Source organism: Neopsephotus bourkii, unplaced genomic scaffold (assembly GCF_033783945.1).
Source record: "Neopsephotus bourkii isolate Nb327-2 ecotype Australia unplaced genomic scaffold, CSIRO-AGI_Nbou_v1 NB_1630, whole genome shotgun sequence".
Lineage (NCBI taxonomy): Eukaryota > Metazoa > Chordata > Aves > Psittaciformes > Psittacidae > Neopsephotus > Neopsephotus bourkii.
The window spans coordinates 2,678,392-2,692,628 of NW_026902105.1; the positions used below are offsets into that span (position 1 = coordinate 2,678,392).

General features: G+C 36.6%; 1 protein-coding gene across 18 annotated transcripts in view; it reads right to left on the minus strand.

Annotated features, from left to right (window-relative positions):
* Positions 1 to 330: 330 nt before the first annotated feature.
* The window catches only part of UBR5 (ubiquitin protein ligase E3 component n-recognin 5), an 88,680-nt gene continuing 74,773 nt past the window's right edge, over positions 331 to 14,237 (minus strand). For 12 of the 18 annotated variants that reach the window (XM_061373279.1, XM_061373278.1, XM_061373266.1 and 9 more), the window contains 17 exons: positions 13,636 to 13,808; positions 13,423 to 13,557; positions 12,670 to 12,890; positions 11,918 to 12,038; positions 11,724 to 11,831; positions 11,243 to 11,486; positions 10,548 to 10,659; positions 9,879 to 10,023; positions 9,460 to 9,590; positions 9,100 to 9,160; positions 8,678 to 8,853; positions 8,308 to 8,392; positions 6,792 to 6,947; positions 6,304 to 6,417; positions 4,802 to 4,946; positions 4,132 to 4,217; positions 331 to 3,229 (listed from right to left, as the gene is read on the minus strand). In XM_061373279.1, coding sequence (XP_061229263.1) covers positions 3,017 to 3,229; positions 4,132 to 4,217; positions 4,802 to 4,946; positions 6,304 to 6,417; positions 6,792 to 6,947; positions 8,308 to 8,392; positions 8,678 to 8,853; positions 9,100 to 9,160; positions 9,460 to 9,590; positions 9,879 to 10,023; positions 10,548 to 10,659; positions 11,243 to 11,486; positions 11,724 to 11,831; positions 11,918 to 12,038; positions 12,670 to 12,890; positions 13,423 to 13,557; positions 13,636 to 13,808 — 2,426 coding nt within the window. In that variant the 3' untranslated portion in view covers positions 331 to 3,016. The remainder of the gene's footprint in view (positions 3,230 to 4,131; positions 4,218 to 4,801; positions 4,947 to 6,303; positions 6,418 to 6,791; positions 6,948 to 8,307; positions 8,393 to 8,677; positions 8,854 to 9,099; positions 9,161 to 9,459; positions 9,591 to 9,878; positions 10,024 to 10,547; positions 10,660 to 11,242; positions 11,487 to 11,723; positions 11,832 to 11,917; positions 12,039 to 12,669; positions 12,891 to 13,422; positions 13,558 to 13,635; positions 13,809 to 14,237) is intronic. The other 6 variants (XM_061373283.1, XM_061373282.1, XM_061373273.1 and 3 more) reach the window with 4 other exon arrangements.

A 14,237-nucleotide genomic window follows, 5' to 3' on the forward strand; every position in this document is an offset into this window, starting at 1 on the left:
ATGGCAAGTCCATCCAATTTTTCACTTCCGGAAAACTAACAAAGCTGGAACACACAAATTTGTTTCTGCATTGGATATAGTCAGCTGAGAACAGAAACCAACAAGAATTAGCCCTAGAAGTTAGAACCAAGGTGTCAGCTCTCCCTAGTTCAGAATAGAAACTAGTCTAGTACTTGGTGATAATGTTTCATTAGGAGCTACCTTTATCTCCTTTTCCAGCAGTTATGCATTTAGGACTATTCAAAAATGTAAACATTACAGGATTTTCTTTTAACTAGTTTCTCTACCTCTTAAAAGTGAACTAACAGAAGGGCTTAAGCCAAAGGGAGATGAGGTGTATGATTTTAATAAACATTTTTCTTATTAAAATCTTGATATAGTTTAAATATACCATACAGAGGAAAAAAGCTATTTATAAAGCTACATACACATTTCAAGTCAATGATGGCAGCATAAATCATTCTAGAGTCCCTCTTCACTTACCAGAATGCCTTGTGTGTGTATATATGGTGAGCTACTGAGTTATCTGTATAATTTCTGTCTAGCTATACATTACACGACTTAAAAAAAAAGTTTAAGCTATATACAAATATATATACATATAACATATATTTATATGTTATACATACACATACACTTATATACATATACACACAATACATATATATATACACGCATAGTATTTACATTTATATATGGCCTTTCATCCAAGGGCCTTGGATACTTTTTAATACATGAAGTCTCACAAAGCTTTGTGAGGGAGGGAGCTTTATTTTACAAACTGTAGATTTGATGCCTATTCTAAACAGTTTGTCTTGTTGCCTTCTACTTACTTTACACATTTCAGTTAGAGGCATTTTTGGTAATGGAAATAATGACACCAGTTAGAAGTCCAGGCGTATGTTGCTTTGTACCCTTGTAACTATCCTCCTTAATATATGAGAACAGCCATACCAGCATAAATTTTCTCTATACTAATACACCTACAGCTAAACTTGTGTAGCTGTACTGCTTTTCATTTTTAATTGATACTAGCACAGTAAAATCCAATGCAGTTTTGAACTTAAGATACACTGGAGGTCACAACAGGAAATCCCAACTGGACTCCAATCCTCAAACAGTGAAACTACCTTTTTCTAAGATAACTGATTTAAGAGGTATTAATACATGCAGAAATAATTCTACATCTGTTTCCTCAGTTATCTGCAGCTTAACTACACAAGTCTGAATCAGTCAGCCTTATTTAGAAAATGGGATTTTCAACATCAATTTGGCAACTGGTGATCAGAATTTCTGGTGTCAGCTGTCCTCCATACCTCTAGCAACTAAGTAAATGATGAAAACAGAGGCTTTTTTTAAAAATCACAGCGGTGGGTAACTTCTGGTCACCCTCAGCTAGCTGACAGAAAGGAAAACCCAGTGGAGCTCTGACAACGGTGAATTCCATGTCGATTTTGGCAGAACGATAATTCAGCTCTTCCCAACAAAAGGAAGAAAAATCGCAAACATGGACTTACGGTGTTGGAGAAGCAAGAAAGAAGGAGAACATCACCACCACAAAAGCTCTTAACCTTCAGTACTTCAGCCTGCTAAGCTTTCAGATACTTGTTTTGACACAGAAAAAGTAGCTCCTTTATTAATCACCTCCTAACTCTCAAAAATCTCTCAAGCATTAGAGAAAACAAGTCGTAGATTATGGTCAAAGACTGCCCTCCCCAAAAGCAACCAACCACTTCAAAAGTGAACATACAGCAGAACCCACTACAACACAGTTTGGGAATTTCACTCTGACCTAATTACCTTGAGAGTTTTCAGAACAAGCCACTTTCCCCTCAAACCAATTCTGTGAAAAGAAGGGGTTGCCTGGCCTGTTTCATTCAGGATTCTCTGCTAACTGTAAAATGTGGGCTGAATATCTTCTGCAGGTCAATTTTTCAGTTACAAAATCCAGATTTTTAATGAACAACTATGTTTAGTGTATGCAGTTAGCTAAAGCATAAATGGCTAAATAAATAAAAACTATTGTTTCTTCAATATGACTTGGTATTTTGTCTGTAATTTCTTTATTAAAAAACTGTAACAAGATACTTAAAAAAAGGCTAGATACAAAAGAAGTTAAGCTGCTCACGAACATTAAAGTTTTCCAAAATGTATCTTCAATAATCATGATCTTATAAACATTTTACAGTTACCAGAAAGTGCCCAGGCTGAGTTTACATAGTTAAGATAACGTAGTACAAGTGTTGGGTTAGAACTGGTAGTGGAACAATCTCCTGACTGTCTGTTCACTGAAACAGGGATACAAAAATGTTGATTGTGAACTATGAAATACTGTGCATTGGCCTCATCATATGTACAGGAAAAAAAAAAACCAAACTGAAACAAAAGCCACTAAGGTTACAGATTACATGCAAAATATTAGTGATGGTATCTGATGTGCCAGAGTTCAATGCAATCAGAACAAAAATTGCAATGAAAGTGGTTTCATAAGTGAATGATCCCAACTCTGGGATCTGAGCTGTCAGGAACTTTTTACAAGTTCAATATACATGATACACAACTGCAGCCAACCACAAATTAAACACCATTTAAAAATAAAAAAAGTTAAAATAAAACACAGAACATACTTAATTTTTTATTTTGAAATTCCCTACTCCCTCTATACAAGAACCTTTGCTGAAACACTTTCCACAAAGGCAGCAGTGAATTTTCAGAACATTTTACATATTTTCCCTCAGCAAAAAGATAAATCACAGTGTAAATTATATTGTTCTGCTGTCATCTTTGGCTGGGGTTAGGCAAAGGAGTTACTGACTAGCAAACTGTTGCAATCAGATCTTGCCAGTGCTCCTTAGGCCTTTATGTTACAAATTTAGTACAGGAATGTTTGCATTTAAATCTTTAAAGTACCACCAGGGGTATGACAGCATTAACTTTCATAAACTTTTATAGACAAATGGAAAAATCTACAAAACTTAGCTAGTAATATTACACAGCAATACACACTTTTTATACTCTACACAAAACCAAAATTCTTGGTCTTAATGGCGAGTAACAATTTCTGTTTCAAAATCTGCTTAGAGGAATAGAGTGGGACATAAAGGCGAGAAATGCAAGTGTTTGCTGTAGGAAGATGTTGGTCATCTGGAGGTCTTATTGTAATTGATGGCATAGGCTGGAATCCCTCCTCGCTGGCAGGCAATGATGGACTTGAGGTCCAAAAGTAAACCTGAAAAAAGAAGACAGCATTTAAAATGTTGCTGTACAAGGCTAAAATTTGTATTGCCTACATGTTGTGTAGGGATAGGTTAAAGAGCTGCACAGTCACAGCAAGTCTGATCATACTATGTTCAATATTCCAGCTAACTCAATGGTCATGCTACATGGTTTTGTTGTGGCTTCCTTCACTTCCTTCCTTTGACTGCTCATTTTATGTTTTTCTGTTAAAACTGATAAAAGCAGCATTCAAAATGATCCTTCATCAATAAATCTTCAGTAAATCACCAAATTGTAACCACAGATATGCCTTAACAAATGTGTTCTAGATTTTCCATTTTCCAGATTAGTCCTTGTTTCCTTTTAGGAAACTGTAAAGGAAAGAGAGTACCTTAAGTAGTAGGAAGTTTTTAGGAAGCATGCAATGAATACAATTTATAGACAATTTTTACAAAATGAACCCTGCTGAACAGTATCTTGCTCTTTCATGCTTCTCATCAGCTATTCCTAAAGGGCTCTGAGAAAGAGATAGTATCATTACTGACATCTTTCAGCAAGGACACAGGTATTGCCTTTGGGATACACGGATTATCCAGGAGGAGAACTCAACCTCAAGACCCCACTAGCCCACAGCACAGCTGCCAAACCAGTTACTCAATTTAAGAATAACTGTGCGGACACTGCTTCCGTGAGAGACCTGTAAATATGGATAAGGACATACTGCACTTACTTTCAGCTGCAAGGAAGGTCTAGGATTCACACCTGATGTTTCTAGAACTTAGAGTCTAATCAAACCCTATTATGCTGCTTTGCTACCTCAGCTTTTCACATACAAGTAGACACAGTTAAAAACAGTAATGATGCCAAAGTTATTCCAGTTCCTCTGTACATTTCCCCTGGGAACAGACAACTTACAAGATCTTGTCTTTCTGTCATACTCATCTTCTCAACTATGGACCAAAACCAACGCTTGAACTGCAAAAGCTTCTCAGCATTTTCTCCTGTGTGAAATAAGAAAAGATACATAATTCAGCTGGTGCACTGGACAGTAAATATTAAGAAATCTGTTTTACCTGTACTGCAAGTTGGATCTCAGCTACAGTCTCATTCATAAAATCCTGATACTGGAGACACTAGTAACTTCAAAACTAATACACATACTTCTGAATGTAAAAGCTAACTCTGAAATACCTCAATACAACCCTCATGCCCTCCCTCCCAATAAGCCTAACAACAGCTAAATATAGTTTAAAAAATATGCAAGAAATATCAGACTGTATCCATCACATTCATAGTTCTGAAGTTAGCTCAGAACTTTTTAGAAGGAAGGACAGGCTACCAATAATACAATCCTTGTATTTAAGATATAGTGACAGAAAAGCTGGAAAAAGCTCCCCACCCCCCTATTGAAGGTAAATATTTTCAAAGGTATGTAAAAACAATAATAATTGTATTAGACCTTTCAGTGACTTCTTAAGTGATGTCAAAATTGAAGAGGTAGTTTAATGCTGGTAACTTTACACAGAACAGGCAGTGTTAAATTATTCCTGCAACTCAGTTTCTGAATGAGGAAGTTCTTTCATACCTGACTCATCATTGAAAGAGGTAAAGCTGATTAGCATTTGCACATTTACTTCACCACAGCCATTTACTAGAAGTCTGAAATCTTCTGCTGTCAAATCTTCTAATGAATTCTTTGGAAGTACATCCAGGAGACCCTTCCTCATTGCCTTAAGTAAAAAACCACAAGGTTCATATTATAGTCATAATAATTTTCAGACTGACTATAAATGCATTACCAAAACATTCCATGTGAAATCCCCCATTATCTCAGAATTCCTTATTCTCCTAGCTGTTCTTTCAAACCTTTGCCATCTGAGATTCAAATATTTTGAAGCAAAGAACTGCACCAATCTGTTAAACCCTACACCTACTGTTGCAAAAGAAAGCAGTAATGATTTGAACTAATATTTTGATCAGGAGCAGAAGCAAATGCACTCTCTAATGCTAAAAAGTCAGGTATTTTGCTGAGCTACACTGAATCTACTGAGCATTACAAAAAGCATCCTGCATGTTACTTTTTCTTTGATTCCACAGATACTCAACATGCCAACTCTGCTTTAAAAATGTTATATACACACATATTTTATATGAATAAAATCCTGAAAAGATTAGAAATTTCATTTTCAAAATGAAAGTATGAATAAATTTGTCTTAGGAAATTCCCAAGTAAATACAAACATTATGGCTTTCAACTCTTAAAATAAACAAGAGTGCAATTATGAATGCAGCCGCACACTGAGATCAAGTAGCCTATTTCCAGCAACATGTTCTTTCTGTGAGAACTGTGGAGCTAAACTTCACAGAGGTAATCAAGCAGTCTGCTAGCCTATCTCAGAAGTACAGCAGGAAATCACCGTCCTCAGAAATGACCAAGATTAGACGTAGTATCGTATGACAGAAAGTAGTTCCCTGTACTGGACCTTCATTAACTGGTAACAGAAATATATGCTTCCATAACTTTAATTTAAAAAGTTCTTCTTTCAAAATCCAAATTATTTTTAGTGCAGTTTTATAGTCAATTGCTAGGGCTCTTGCCAGGGTAGTAAAATAAAAGCAAAGCTGTATGTTTCATAACTGATTTTTCCTTTTCAAACAAGGACACAAGTCAGAAGTTCAAGGTGATTTATGTAAGTATTTTGAAATTTCTTTTTAATCTGTGTTTATAAGGCTAAACAAATCAAAGGTGACAGATGATTGTAACAGTCACTGCTAAATACAAAGCAAAAATTCCAGGAGGGTATGTGCCATTTGACCTCAAGAAACGAACATACAAGCTTAAACCAATGAGATCAAGTCTGAAAGTAATTACCTTCATTCTACGAAAGTATGTGGTCAGCACAGTACTTCACAAACAGCTGTATCATTACAAAACATTAGGACATTATGTATTTTTAACCAAGCTGTTAAGACTTCAAATGAAACCTGAGTAGCAATACTGTTGTTAACGATACCAGAATTATCTCACTGGAAACTCACAGGTTTTTTCGTTCTTCTGTTTTTACAAATACTGCACCAAAGACTTACATGCAGAGGTTGTTCTGCTACTACCAACATCCGGTGTTCTGCGTATTTCCGGACATACTCATATACATTCTGAGGAGTGACTGGTATATTTACACCATTGGAAATAAGTTCAACCTATGGCAAAGTAACAAGTACCATTTAAAGAGAAGAAAAAAAGGAAATAAGATTATTACCAACAGACACAGTAAGCTGCACAGTGATTTATTACTTAATATGCCTCTAAAAACAAGCAAAATTTCCTATTACAGGTTAGCTTTAAAGATTCCCTAGGATTGACTATGCTATCCAGACTTCATGGTAGGCTCTACATCAGCTTTAGAGAGAAAAGCCACACTTCAGTGTCCAAGAACCACCCTGTATTTGAATCTAGGAAGCGTAAAACATTATCTCTGCCACCTGGCAAGTACAGGGGTTAATATGTGAACACTACTGCATGCATAAGCTGCCCAGTTCTGAAGCTACAGAGATACAGGTTTTTCTGTGCTTACCTGCCCTCCACCCTCCTCCTTACACAGGTCTATTGCAAAGGCTAAATCCATTGCTGCAAACACTGCATCAGCATCTGTACTCTGGGAAGCGAGGATAAGTTGCCGAAGGCTTTCATACATAACCGGATCAAAAAAAGCAAAGTCATGCCAGTTCACCTATAAAAAAAGATAGATGTTTGAAAGTAATGTTTGAAGCACTCCTGTTGTTCAAGAATATACTCAGAATTATGTGACCTGTGCCTAATCTATGTACTGGCATACAGCAGTGTGTCATCCATGTAAAAAGCATACAAACACTTGGACATAAAGGCAGTCAAACTGATATATTCAGCCACCTCTGAAGGTATATTTGAACACTCAACTGAGGTGCATTACCAGAACATAAAGACAGACCTCTAAAGCCTTTCCTGCCGCTAAGGGCACAGAGATTATAAAGAAAATTTATAGGGTTTTTTTAAACAAATCTTTTACGTATTACCTAGATAACAGAGATATGATGGAGGCTGACTGAAATTGGAAACAATTTGCATCACTGCTCCAAAATGCTGAAAGTTCCCCTCCACTTAAAACACATACATACTGCTGATATGTAGACACATTTAAGTGACCAATGGCCCAACTGTATACCAGAGTTTCCAACAGTTAAAATACCAATGTCTAATTCTTGCTGGTTTATGTAGTTCTTTGCTTGTTCTTTATCAGCCTGGAGAGAAGTCATCTACAAACTAAACTAAACCTAAAATACTCTTTAATATATCCAACATTTAACTGAAAGGAATGCAAATGGAAGAAAAAGCTGAAGAATGTAATTAGAAGGGAGTATTTCCTGGAAGATACCAGGGGACACTTGGAGGCATACCTTTCTGCCATTAACCCTTTTTCATCAAAGATTGTATGTATCTTGGATAACTGATTATGTGACCAACAGTTTTTAACGAAAAAACAGCAGTAACAAGCCTTGGTTTAAGTTTGTTGCATCACACAGAACTCGCAATGCTACCAACTAATGCATGAAAAGTGCAATATATAGTTAGGGGTCTCTGGGGTGAGGGAGGAAGCATTTTTGCTGAAAGTTTAGGTAATTATTCTCTGAATTAAGTTACACCTACACCTGAGACAAAATTACAATTAAATTCAAGGAGTTCTCTCAAATACTGAGGAAAATGCATTTCAGAAAGCTGACATGCTGTTGCCTAGTACTGTTGAACACTACGTCTTCAAGTCTTCAGTCTCAGGCAGAGAAAAAGAGGAGACAGTAAACTGTTTCTGAAGATAGTAGAAGGCTAGCCTACTATAAATCATTCCATCTTGGTCAAATACCTGACTCCTGGTACACGCACTCAGTTCAAACTCTACGAAATGATAAAACTAATATTCTTCAAATTAAATTTAAAGGCAGCCTTACAGTTCCAGTATCAACTCTGCTACTCAATGCATGCACGAAAAAAGAATAAAACAGTTTTTCAAGATTAAGCTTCATTAATTGAAGAAAACTAAAATTTCTGTGTCAATTTACCTTTCTGCCGAGAAGAACTTTGATTACGTGTCTATTTAACGTGATGGGACACAGTTCATTCTGCAACAAGCACAATCCTAGGATTCTGAAAATAAGCATATGGGTTTTGATTCAGCACAAAAGAAATTACACTGGAGATCATTCAGCAAACTCACATTAGGAAAGTCAAAATATTCTAAGAATCAAGCTGCAGGTAGCTTTCCAGCCCTGTCTATCCCAAAAAGAAAATCACAGACCTATATGATTTCAAAAAAGTATTGCCTTCAATATAAAACTTCCACATTGTTAAAAAAAGATAAAAAAATAACAGGAAAAGAAACTTCACACTGTTTTCACATAGTGCAAACTGCACTAGTTAATAGTAGCATACCTGCCAATGTTTCTGAAACAATTCAGCCTTGCTTCTGTGTTTTTACCAGGCCTTGGTGTATAAAACCCTCGTTTTCCAGGTTGGTAGAAAAGTGGTGCATTGTCATCCCCATCATCTGTATCATCTAATTCCATATCTACAACACTGCGGCTGGAACCATGTCGCTTTCTATTTTCCTGTTTTGAAAGTCAGAATAGCAATTAACATACTTAATTCTAGTAATGACACACATCAAGAAGCTATTTGCTACTAGACCCAAAGGTTTAAGTTCACTGTTTGAGAATTTCCATTATATTTCCTAACGGTAACATTTTATACTTCTTGTCTTGCATGATAAAGGAGAGCTACAGTTGCTTAAATTCTTAAAATTAACTGATACAACTGGATCTTAAGTATGTTTGATTTGTGCAACAATTCATTACCTGCACTTTATCTGAAGAGTCTAGCAATCCAAGATCCAATATACTGTCAGCACCATTCTCCCTTGACAAGGGAAAAAAAGATAAAGGCAGATTTAATTTCACAGTAAGGAACTGGAATATTCTGAAACGAGACAGATTAGATTAAACCAAAGTCAACAAGTCTCTCATCCAAAGGAACTGGGATATTCTGAAACGAGACAGATTAGATTAAACCGAAGTCAACAAGTCTCTCATCCAAAGAAAACTACATACAACAAAGCAAGGAATAAGTTGTATGTATCAGACTTAGATGTAGCATAGTCAAAGTGTTTGGGTCACAAAATCAGTTCTCATTTCTTACCTAAATCCTTGATACTTTACCTGCCATGTGCAATAATGAGTTCCATTGCTTCATCAACTCTTGCTCTAAGTGAATCTTCACTAGCTAGTAACAGAAGCAGCTGAGCAGGGGACAGTTCCAGCAACATTCCTGTGATTTTACTTGCAAATGCCTGGGGATAAGGAATTATATGACTTGCTGTTCTCCTCCAGTTCTCTCATTTTCAAATACGGTTTTATGAAAGTTTTAGTATTTTTAATATAGAATTCATTGCAAGACACTTCCTAAGCTAAATGATAAATTACAGAAACAAAATCTTAAGAAAATGCCAAATAATATAGGAACAGTCCTACTCATTCTAATAATTTATGTTAAACAATAATGGACAAGAAAATTAACTTTTTATTTAAAAAGGAGAAGAGCAACATATCATTAAGTATATGAAATTGGTAAGGCTTACTGGTTGCATTGCTTGCACTCGAGGGTAGAGCCTTTCTCCAAGGGCTTGTCTGTGTGCTGGAAGAGGGTCAGGGTCATCGCTAGGATTTCCCTCTGATGCCGGTCTAAAAGGCCGTGTGTCAATGGAAAGTTGTCTTCTAAAGTCCCTTAAGAAAATTAGAGCACTTTGTACTCATTTCAGAGGAAACACACAAAAATCTAGAACAGTATCATTTGCACACAGATGCAAAAAAACATTAGCTTTTATGCTGGAATAGTAGTGCTGCTCATAACTCCTTGGAGAGAATGATTCAGAAGCAGATAATCAAATGAACCAGAGATCTTTAGGCCTACTAGTATTCTGGATACAGCAGTCAGACATGCCAACAATCAAAATGTTTATGAACCACCTCACAATTTTATTCTAGTACACGATTTTGTATTATTGTTTTAGCAGGACAGATGGATGGCAAATAGTTGAGACATAATCTATCAACGCTAAAGTAAGCATAATTATTCTTTAGAGAATTGAAGTATATATTGGATTTAAAAAAAATTACCCTGAAAATTGCTCCTGAAAGTAAAAAAAGCCAGACATATTTAATTTGAGGAAGGTATCTTTCCTGATACAACCAAGGCAATAATTCTGTCTGACAAAGTATCTCCAACAAATTGAAAATACATCACTTACCTATCCCTATCTCTCCGAGAACCAGCTCGTAAGCCACTACTTCGCCGCATTTCTCTCTCTCGCTCCCTTTCCCGATCTCTCTCTCCCCTATTTCGCAATCTCTGCATCAGACCTGAAGGGGAAAAAGCCTCATAAGCTTAAACATCTTTATATTTCTTTCTCCTACTTAAGTTTCAGTGTAAGGAGGACATGGCTTCAGAAGATAGCTTGAAAGATGCAAATGAGACAGAACCACTTCACTTAGAAGTAGTGACTCGGGTTCAGTCAAACTTAAGAAAGGAACCTGAAGTGTTTGTACCAACTTACAAATGCTGAAGTATTTCAAGAGTTATATATACTTTCAAAAACATTAAAATGTATTCATGACAAGCCAGATGGAGCAGTTATATTAAAATGTGTAAGCTCTTACTAGCTGAAATCTTGACATTTATTACGTACTGGAGAGAAAGATGCTCAAAAGAATGGAAAGCATGTAAAGCAGACTCTTGTTTCTAGAAAAACAAGAGCTTCCTGTTTCTAGAAGCAGAAAGAATGCCATTTCCTTGCCCCAGAGAAGTAACATGCACAATTTTCACAGTTACTGTGCTAACTAAGCTCTGAGACAATGCCAAGTACTTCAGTATAAAATAAAAAAAATAAATAATCCAAGGCTTTTATGAATGTTATCTGTAGATTAATTGCTATACATCACTTACTTGTATGGGTACCTTTGTTGGCATTCTGAATGCAATCTAGATTTGGCAGTTTCTCGTTTGACAGAAAAGCTTGTGCAATAGCAGTGTAAAAGCTTCGTGCTACACCACTGCCTTCTCCAGGCTCATCCTTAAAAGTAACTTTTACTCTGTGTACAGCCATCGGAGTAGTAGCACACCTGCGACCAAAATGATTGTTGAGCTGCCTCATGGTCTGCTGAATTAGAAGATCTCTGTCTCGATCAACCTAATAAAAACACAAAAAAGTTTCAGCTTCACAAGAAGTTTCTGGACACTTCTGCATAGACTGAGAAAACACCAATTAGATTGTGAAAAACTACAAAGTGCAACACAGCTCACAAAGTAAAGCTTAAGACACCTGCTTGCAGCTTCTGAAATACAATTTCTCCTAGCAAGTTATATTAGCAAGTTATCCTGTGTGCAATAATTCAATCAATGAAAACAATTCAGAAGATAAACTAACATTTTTTACCTCCAACGTTAAATCCCTGGATTGCTGGTTTCTAAGCTTTTCCATCTCTCTACGGAACTTTGATTCCTTTACTTCAAAGCCACCTAATTCAGTCAGGATCTTAAAAAACAAAAACCAAAATCAGAATGAGGGAGGCGCACGATTTAATTTGAAGAGGAACTGCCCTTACACTAGGAAATACGTACCGATCCAGGCTCTGCTCCAACATCTTCCATGAATACTCTACCAAACAACTCTAAGGAAAGGCGCCAACGTCCCAGCAACATGTCATGAGATATAACCATGCCCATGAAGCTGCACTGTGGCCTGATAGAAGGCAGGAAAAAACAACAAAGCAGCAAAATCAGCTTAAATTTCAGACACAGTTTGTGTACTTCATCTTTTTCTCACCCTCTGCCTTCAAATAAGCTCTTTATTTCTGATAAACACCACCATGGTACAGTAAGTTTGTAGACAAAAGCATACGAAACGGTTTAGTTTCAGCTGAAACACACATCTTCCTTCCAACCAGAAATTACTCTCAAAGCATGTAACTTCACTGCTCCATGGAATTTACCGTCATTGGTCCCCCTTCAATCTAAACCTCAACTTTAAAAAAAAAAAGAGCTGCAATTCAAAGTGCAGGCAGTTCAGCCCTTCACTGTAAGAAGGGTGGGCAGCATCACCCTGCACACATGGCAAGCTGTCAACTCCAATTTTTAAACTTAGCTACCCAGGACACCATAGTAGGTCTGTAGCAGGAAGCCAGGCAGTAAAGGACTTTTACTATAGTTTGCCCAGACCTCCTTGAAGACTGTTTGACTGTTCATTTTAAAACTATCAAACTCCAAATTCAAACTAAAGCTGCCCATTTAAAGTTTAGAAGACTTTCCAGAGTCCCAAATATTCTTTCCTCAGCTCAGTAATATTTCATAGAGTGATTTTTAACTCAAACTACCTGAAAGATGTGAGAGGTGGCCCTTCACTTTCTGTCAATCCTATCTCTGCCAACAAGCTGCTTTTCAGTTGTGCTGCAAGATCATGAGCTGAAGGCCCTGGCTTTGAACTCTCAGATTCTTCTGTAGGCACGTTTTGTTCCTCCCCTTCCTTCTTTTGCCGATTTTGCATGCTCATAACATTTTTTAAGTTGGCTGCATAAGACATTTTGGTTGGAAGAACCTAAAGAGGAGAAGTAAATTTTAATTGCACTTTCAAAGTAGTCTATAAGGCTTTTTCAGGATACGTGTAATTTTTAAGCCTCACAAGTCTGAGCACTGTAATGGATCTGTTAAACACAATAACCTCAATCATTTCAACTACAAAACCACACATCTTCCCACTTCATGCTTGCCATTTAATGCTCGGTCGGTAGGCAAGTCAATTTACTGGGATATAGGAATATTAAAGTCTTTTATCACAAATAACGATATAACTGGCATTTCAAAATTAACTTGGGATTGTACTGCAGCCTTTGAAAATAATGCCTGAAATCTGCTATAAATCAGTAATCATAAAAGTTCCTACATTTAAAAAAAAAACACCAAAACCCAAACCCACACTTGTCCAAGTTTTGACACATACTTTCACACTTACTTAATTTGAAATTATTCTGAAAGCCACTTAAAATTCTCCCTGAAAATACTGAAGTGTCTTTTTAAGGAATGAAGGTAGTAGCTTCAATTGTTTAAAGTAATAAAACCTTTAAATCTACCTCAAGGCAGTTTCTATCCACTGTGACTTCCATTAAGCATTTCCCACTGTTGGCAGAAGATGAATACAGACCCTGACTCGGTCGGCCAAACAGATCTTCTTTGCGAGCATTTGGCTGAAAATTAACAGAAGCATTCTGGGTAAATAATATATTTCAGTTAGAAGTGAAAAAGCAAACTGCAGTTTTCTTCCAGAACATCATCTCTGATGTCACCTGTAGTAGATGAGGCTGGTCTGCCAATGGGATGGCTTCTGCCAGAGGAACCTCAAACGGATTGGGTGGAATGCAGCCAAGGAACGTCATAGAGTCCGATCGTCTGAAAAATGGATGGTTTTGGCCAGTCTCTGCTGGAAGGGAGTCATCATCTTTGTCGTTGAGTGTAGCACCTAAATATCAGAGAAGATTTCAATACAATTTTCACAGTTATAAAAGCAAAGAATTTAAAATACCAAAATATTAATACACTTCCCTCTCAGCTACCTGACTGGAGGAGCTTTAATACTTTTACAGGATGCTTCCACAAATCCCATATTTTTATTAAGATCCAGTTATGACTTTTATTCTTTTTACCGTAACTGATTTTACTGAACACGTACTCCTAATCTAGATATACTTGGTACAGAGTACATATTCCACCATTTTCAGCAGCAGTTTCATCAGATCAAAAAAAATCAGTTTAACTCCAAACCAAATTTTAAATCCTGTCATAGTACAGAATAAGTAAGAGATGACAAAAAGAAGGCCCAGAAATGAGAACAGGCAATGGCAGAACAAATTTGGCAAGGAATAAGGGTAAGAAAACCTTTCAAAAAACC